At 37.9% G+C, this 8,228-nt stretch overlaps 1 protein-coding gene across 1 annotated transcript; it reads right to left on the bottom strand.

The window, feature by feature from the left end:
- Positions 1-4,677: 4,677 nt before the first annotated feature.
- On the bottom strand, positions 4,678-8,212 carry LOC104886919 (ABC transporter G family member 6). The gene has a single exon (XM_010671472.4). The coding sequence runs from the start codon at positions 7,175-7,177 to the stop codon at positions 4,889-4,891; it is 2,289 nt and encodes a 762-aa protein (XP_010669774.2). The 5' UTR covers positions 7,178-8,212; the 3' UTR covers positions 4,678-4,888.
- Positions 8,213-8,228: the final 16 nt, after the last annotated feature.

Below are 8,228 nucleotides of genomic sequence, written 5' to 3'. Positions count from 1 at the left end.
CAAGCACATGACGTGGCATTCCTAGTAGAAAGCGTACACTTGGTACGCATTTTGAAAAATATAAGAAACAAAAACCGCGTCTCCCACAGAGAGATGTGCTTAACGTGGAACTCTTTATGATACAAAACTCTACATGGCACTTATGTGCGCCAGGCGCAGGCTTACGTGACAGTCTATGGGTCGGGACACGTGCGCTCGGCGCAGGCAGGTGTGCTCAACACACGATGGTGCGCTTAGCGCAGGGTTTTTGACACGTTTTGACAGTTTTTTAATAATAAAAAAACACGTTTCAAAAGCAGGCAGGTGCACTGGGCGCAGGTTGGTGCGTTTTAAAATATTTTCTTTTATCCTTTAATTTCGGAAACTTGATTTTACTGGATAAAATCTGGAAAAAAAAAATATCTTTGGAAAATATTTATCTAATTTAATTAGTTATTATTAAAAAAATTAATTGGGCTTTTCAATGAATTGGGTTCAAAATATAATAATTATCATGAATAATTAATTGGGCTTTTGAATAGGACTTTAACACTTTTTCAAAATGGTTTTGAATAGCTTTTCAGATTGCTCTGCCTTTGGGTCGGACTAATTAAAACCATGGGATGTTTCATCATCGAATGATTAAATGGGAAGATACGATTATTTGTCTATATTAGTGCTAAATATTTATTGTACAAAATCGCAATCAAACAACCCAGATATGGAAATCACAATTTGTGTAGCGATCCTCTCCTTTTTCTCTAGGAAATAGATGGTTATTTCCTATATCAACAATTCAAGTCATTCAATGGTCAAGATAGTATCAAAAGGAATTATACCAGAGTTTTTGCAATTTTCTTCTAATTACAGTGTCACAATTAGGGATGGCAACTCAGTCTGAATCCGACCCTAATCCGTTCTGCTCGGAAGGAAAAAATTTGAGTTGACTCCGACAAAGAAGTACTCCAACTCTGACTCCGTTTAAAAAGTATGACTCTGAGTCGGAGGAGGGTTGGAGGAGGATCTCATAAAATAATCCGACTCCAACTTTGAGTCAATCAATACTTTTTTCTTATTTATGTTAATGTATTATTTATTTATAACCAGATTTCGACTTTCAGCCAATTGTATTATATAGGATTTTTCCATTGAAGAGATGATTATTAAAAATAGTAATATTTAGATTATTTGTACTATATAAGATTTCCATATGATTATTAATGATTAGATTATTGTATTATAGAAGACTATTCTATTATAAAAATGGACAATAAAATAAGTCGAGTCGAGTTCGGAGTCGGATGTTCGGTTTTAATTCGACTGTTCGGATTTTAAGTCGGGTCAAATTCGAATTTTCGGAGTCGGGTGTCGGAATCGAGTGTCGGAATCGGACTCGGATTTGAAATCCGACTTATTGTAGGGTCGGAGTTGGATTATGCATAATCTGGTCCAAATCCGACCTGTTACCTTCCCTAGTCACAATCTTTTTTTTTTGATTCATATGAGCCACGAAGGCAATACAAAATACAAAGAAGGCAAGGGGCCGGGAATTCGAATCTGTGACCTACCGTTCACAACACCTCAATCTTAACTACTACGCCAAGATATCCTTGGTTTCCCTAGTCACAATCTAGATGTATAAAACAAAATGGATGGATCAGCAGGTCTTGGGTATACACCGTGTGTTCGTACACCAGCACACAAGAATAAATTATGAAAAAAAATTGGAGCTTTTTTTTATAACAGTGACCTATGAGTAGGGCTGCTTATCGAGCGAGCCGAGCCCGAATAGCACTGGGCTCGGCTCGAGCTCGTTTAAAATTTCCCAAGCTCGGCTCGGCTCGTGAGCTCGCCGAGCTTGGGAGAGCTGAGCTCGAGCTCGGCTCGTGATGGAAATTTGGGGCTCAAGCTCGGCTCGCGAGCTCGTTTAGGCTCAGCTCGTGAGCTCGAGTCCAAAACTTACAACTCGACTCGAGCTCGTTAGGCTCGAAAAGCTCAAAGTTCAACTAAAGTCAATATAATAAGGTCAGATTTCATAAGGCCCAAACATTTAGTTGTTTGAAGGCCTTATATCCAAAGCCTTGTTAATTGCATAGCCCAAAGAACTAGTAGGCAAGCTGTGAAGAATTTCTAACTCAAAGCTTTAATTTATAGAGCATTTCACACGCATCTTTGCTAAACCCACCGATGTGGGATAGCTGAAATAGTGAAATTTCAGCCATATACTTTATAATCACATGATTAAGAAATATCATGTTCAAGTATCAATCACATGATTAAGAAGTATGCAATTTAAGTATATGGCTGCATCATTTTTTTCATCATTTTTTTTAAATATTGTCTTTGTTTTTCTTGTTTTTTTTTTTTTTTTGAACGGTTTGTTTTACTTTTTTTCAAGTGTTCCTCTAATTTTTTTTTTTATTCGGTAGTGTTCCTCTAATTTATCAAACATATAAACTTTGGCTTTTGAGTTTAGTGCTTAAGACTACTACTTTTTTTCATAGTTATTAATTTTTTTATCCTATATTTAACATTAATAAAATAATTTTAGTAATTTGAATAATATCGAGCCTATTTGCTAGCTTTCGAGCCGAAGTCAAGGTAGCTTAGGCTCGGCTCATTAGGGTCTCGAGCCGATCTCGAACTCGAATCGAGCCATCTTGAGCCGAGCTCGAATTATTTTTGCGAGCCACCCTGGCTCATTAACGCCCCCTAATTATATACCTTAGTTAATATCTTAAAAGAAATACTTAATATAATTTTGAATATAAATAAATAATTTTTTAATATATAAATAGTTTTTTAATATAAAATAATAATCGAGCTATTCACGAGCTTTACGAGCCGAGCTTTGCCTAGCTCGGCTCGGCTCGGCTCGTTTAGCTTTGATCGAGCTTTGACCGAGCCGAGCCCGAGCTGCTCGCGAGCTTGTCAGGCTCATTATCACCCTGACCTATGATTGCTTATAAGTGAAAGATGGAGATTTAAAAGGAATACATATTTATATAAAAGGTAATTTATAAAAATTTTAGAATGAATCTATATAAATATATTAAAAGGCGTACGAAAACAAGAAATTGTGCCACGTGGCGCTCTCCCTAGGGAGTTTCAGTTCATGTAATCCATGCTCAATAAAAAAATTAAGAAATTGCATAATATAGGGTTTGATCCTGAGACCTCAAGTACACAAACTAAAGTTCTAACCAATAGGCTAAGTTGTATTTAGTGTTACTATCATAAAATTTTCTATTAATAAATGAAATTTTTTCTTACCGGGAGAATAGCCCGGGCCTAATAGCTAGTTGTCATAACTAAAAAGTGAGACATAAGAACTCAAAAGTAAACTAGAATTCTTATAGAAGTGAAAAAAAATCTTGCAGAAAATATTAAGTATACAAAAGAGACGAAAGAAAAGTATTCTTAAATGAAGAGAAAGGAGTATAAAAGGAAAAAAAAAATACTTACAAAAACATTGAGTCCAAAGAAGAATTCTTTTCAATAAAAAGAAGTACACAAAATGAAAGGTACAAAGTTAAAAGAGTTACAAAAAAGTTTAAATACAAAAAAGAAATGAAAAATAGAAACTCGAAATTCACTTTTAAGGGCCTGTTCTTTTCGACATAAAACAACTGAATTGAATTAAACTGATTGCAACTGAATTGAACTGAACTGGACTGATTGTAACTAGACTGAACTGAAAATAAGTTGGGGAGAAGATGCCCTAAGTCTTACTTTTTCACTTAATGTTCATATATAGCGCACTTTTTTATTATAAAAAAATTGCTACGGTTAGACCAAGTGTACCTATTGAAATATGCCTTGTAATATCGTTTTTGTTTTATTATTTTATCATATGTACAGTTGTACTCTCTCTCTACTAAAGATAATAAAACATTTCTTTCAAAAAAAAAAAAAAACTAACACATTTTTCTTCTACCTATGAATGTAGCTAACACATTGTTAGTAAACGTTAATTTTTGTGTCGATTGTTCTTAAATTTCGTTGTTATACCGTGTCCATTATAATAGTACCCCAACGGCCCGTTTGGTTGTTGGTCATAAATGGTGGTAATGAGAATGAATTTATGTGTAAATTTGTGAAAAATATCATTGTATATTCCCATGGTAATGCTAATTTATCCTAAAGTATCCACTTTCCTTCTTAAATTTTCATTCCCATCCAATACCACCTTGTAGGTGGTAATGAGTGGTAATGAAAATTGCTTCCCCTTGGAGACAAAAACACAAGTTTAGGATTAAGATTGTTTGTCCATGGAGAAAAAATGACTCCCTATGGAGATTTTAAGGATGCTTCCCTAATAAAATTACACTTAAAATTCATTCCCATCAATATATTAACAACTACCAAACGGGCCGCAAGTGTTTGTAAGAAAGAAAATACTTTCAGAGAACTATCAATCGTCATACTGCTATAGTGCTATATAGTAAAGGAACTAAAAATTCAAGCCAGGTGATGTGGGAGTGTACCTTTTGACGATATTGGAAGGCTTATTCGGAGCTTGGCTATAACTTTTCAAAGGTTGGCAAAATTGTTAACTTGTGGTTGACCAAAAAAAAAAACTTGTACAATGCATATCAATTAATCGGAAACAAATTACAATTGGTTGTTGAACTAATTTTTGTAAAAAAAACAGTAGTAGGATAAAATGCTCATTAGCAATGGAAGTAGTTGAATATCTGATTAATGAAATTGAGTTGAATTTCGTATGACCAAATTTATGAAACAGTTTTACACCAAACTCCAGCTTACTTCCCACTAAATATAAAATTAACAGCCAACTATATTGAAAATGATAATGATTTATAATAATAAAATGCACAAAAGGATGAGCCCATAAACCAAATTAAGCTAATCCAAACAAGTAACTTGATCAATTTTTACCTCCCTTTCACCTCCTCTTGTTCTTGCTTCCCAGTAGTAAAGAAAAGTAAAACAAAATCCTAAAGAAGAAACCCCAAGCAACAGTAACCCACAAACAACCCCACTTGGTCAAGTCAGTCACCCCTTGTTGTTGTAGTATATCAGCACCGGTTGTTACGCACGTCGACGGTGTAATCGTCATCCCCAACGACCCGCTAATAGTCTGCAAGAGCCGTACCTTCATGGCATTAGGCACGGCCCCAAGTGGGGTGTTGTCGAATATTTGAACTCCACGAATGAAGCACTTTGTAGGGTCTTGAAATTCATTTTGTAGGACACCTTCATAAGGGTACTTCACTAAGGACATGTAATGGAACCAAATCCAATAATTTGGGATGCGATCACGGTTGATAAAGAAGCCCGAAAATAGGAGGAAATATGCTAAAATAGCAACAACAATCACATAACCAAGCATAACATGAGGGACAACTCCGGAGAGAAAGGAAACGAAGGAATTACCCGCCCAAAACGAGGCGAAGATGATACCGAAGTAGAAGAAGAACCCAGATACTCCTCCGTCTAAACCAACTGCCCAAAATGTTGTTGCTGCAAATGCAAATGAGAGGAAGATCAAGGAGGGGAGCGCGGTGAGAGCATGAGAGAGTACATAGGAGGATCGGCGGTAGGCATTGTAGGCTGTCTCTCGCATGAATATGTACCTCTCCTGTAGGAAAACTGGGAGAGCGTCTGCACATGTGTAGAATGTTGTAGACATGGCGAATGCGAAGAATCCTAGACGCTCTTGAACCCCTTTAGGAGAGTTATCCAGCTGCCAAAACATAGTTGCAAGTATGAACCCTGTGACTAGAACAGCTCCTAGTCGAATGCCGAAAAGCTCCGGCGTTCTACGGGAGTTCATGACCGACCTCTTTGATAGTGTGACTATCTCATTCCAGAAAGGGTTGGCGAAGGTGGGGACCATCGAGGCGGGGCTAGCATCAGCGTTAGTAGCTCCTGAGACAAGTTTCCCCCTTGAGATACTTGCACTAATTGCCTCCTTTAAGGACAACCCACCCCTACTATCTTGGGGTGCCCCTTCAATGTTGGGAAATACACTTCTCTTTTTCATCTGCCATCCTTTGTGGAACTCTACTAGAGCTTTGGCCCCACCTGGAGCACCCTCCAATTCTCTGATCAAGTCTAGGGCGTATTCCGTCTTGTTCTCGTTCTCCGGTATCGATTTCCCGAACTCATCGAAGTACCCCGGCAAGTCGGAAGGTGAGCCACTGAATACAGTCTGTCCTTTTGATAAAAATATGAGTCGGTCCAATAACCCCATTATACGGTAGCTAGGTTGGTGTATTGACATCATAACAATACTACCACTTTGAGCTATCCTTTGCAACACTTTCACCACCATAAATGCACTAGTGGAGTCCAATCCCGAGGTGGGCTCATCGAGGAAGAGGATGATGGGGTCATGGATGATGTCCAGACCAATCGATACCCTTCGACGCTCTCCACCTGATACACCACGATGCCCTTCATCGCCTATTATTGTCTTGGCAGCGTTCCTAAGCCCGAGCTGATCGATCAACTGTTGGACACGAGCCTCCTTCTTGGACTTAGACAAGGTTCGGGGGAGTCGAAACTCCGCCGAAAACATAAGCGTCTCCTCCACAGTAAGCATGGGGAAGAGCAAGTCATCCTGCATCACATAGGCTGATATAACTTTGAGGAGCCGCGACTCAAGCGGCTCCCCATTTAAGGTTATCTTTCCTTTCAGACTACCCCTTGCAATACGATTTGCAAGGGCGTCGATGAGTGTCGACTTCCCAGACCCACTAGCTCCTAGCACGGCCATGATCTCACCATCTCGCGCCTCACCAGAAATATCATTCAAAAGAGTCTTCGTACGAGAGAACACCCCGTTGTTGCCAACGGGGTGGTGTTCTCCCGGGGTTGCAATGTGGGAATTGACCCCCGGAATTTGCATCTTCTTTGTAACTTTAACGTTGTAGGTGAGATTAGAGAACCGGAGAACAAACGGAAGAGCCCGTGTCTCGGGGCTCATGGCAAGAGTGTGGTGCACTGGGGTTTCATCCCCGGTGCCTTCCCTTCGAGCATCTCCTACCCGCTTCAAGAGCTGCCCAAGTGTAGGTGAGAACGACACACGACGACCACCACCACCACTACCACCACTATTATTATTATTATTATTGGATTCAAGGTCCATGTTATGATAGTGTGAGGAACCAAAATAAGGTAAGAGAGTAGGTGATGAAGAAGCAGAATTATCATCTACAACACGGGACATTTTAGTAGTTCCCCTTAGGATATCCAGCTTTACACACCTCTATTTATACTTCCTAAGAAGGAAGTATATACACTATATATGGAACTAGAGATTTCTTTCCTATGTTGTAATTAAGGGTTGTTTGGCAAAGTGGGAAAACTTAATTTGCTCTCCCCCCCTTGTTAAACTTGGAATGCTAAACTAGTTTGAAATGCAAATTTTGATGGAAAATGTTATATATATAGGAATTAATTTTGAGACAATAAAAAATTGTGGGTTGGTTATTGTTTTGTTCAATACTCTTTATAGTTTGTTGTGAATGTGAAATTGGGTGTGATAGTGGACAAAACCGTAGAAATTAGCATACTAAAAAGAGGGAAGGGAGGGTGAGAGAGAGGTGACCTAAAACCTCCTAATCTATTGTCAACACGTCTCAAATTTCTTGAGTGAGCACATCACATAAATCAAGGCTTGTAGTAAAAGTGTTTGTTTGTTGGTTTTTATTATTATTTTTATCTTATTCTTTACCATTGGTAGTTATTGGTGATGTGATGAAGACACGTGGCGAAGTGGGTGTTTAGTTTTGATATAGTCATGGCTTTTGTAATAGAGTATGGAAAAAGGGGGTAGGGTATGGAGGAATTAGGTGTGGGTGTTAATCTACTGTTGGCCTCCTCTAGTATTTTGGTCCAAGTAAAAAGGTCGGCTTTCTAGTTCTCTTGAAATCTTTGCTGCTTCATTATTGTTTCTTTACTCTTTCTATCCATTTTCTGATGTGAAGGAAACATAGATTTTTTTGATTGCTTAATTGGCTAGCTTTTACATATTTATTTTAGGAAATATTTAGGGACCCAGCTATTTTAAATACAATTGTGTCAAACTTTTAGCTTTAGGTGGGTACTTATATGTGGATTAGGAAAAGCACATAAACTAATACTTGTCAAACATTAAGATTTATAATATTTAAATACTCCCTCTACTGTTTTTCCTCCATTTTTCAATAATTATACCTATTTAGTCTCGTATAAATATTAAACGTTGTGTGTTCTGTACAATATATAGTAAGTAATAG

Source organism: Beta vulgaris, chromosome 2, assembly GCF_026745355.1.
Source record: "Beta vulgaris subsp. vulgaris cultivar EL10 chromosome 2, EL10.2, whole genome shotgun sequence".
NCBI lineage: Eukaryota > Viridiplantae > Streptophyta > Magnoliopsida > Caryophyllales > Amaranthaceae > Beta > Beta vulgaris.
The sequence above is the reverse complement of the archived record's forward strand: the minus strand, read 5'-3'. Positions and strand labels throughout refer to the sequence as shown.

What these genes read in the sequence shown, in the direction of transcription:
- LOC104886919 (XM_010671472.4), bottom strand. Translation starts at nt 7,177, where the DNA reads ATGTCCCGTGTTGTAGATGATAATTCTGCTTCTTCATCACCTACTCTC.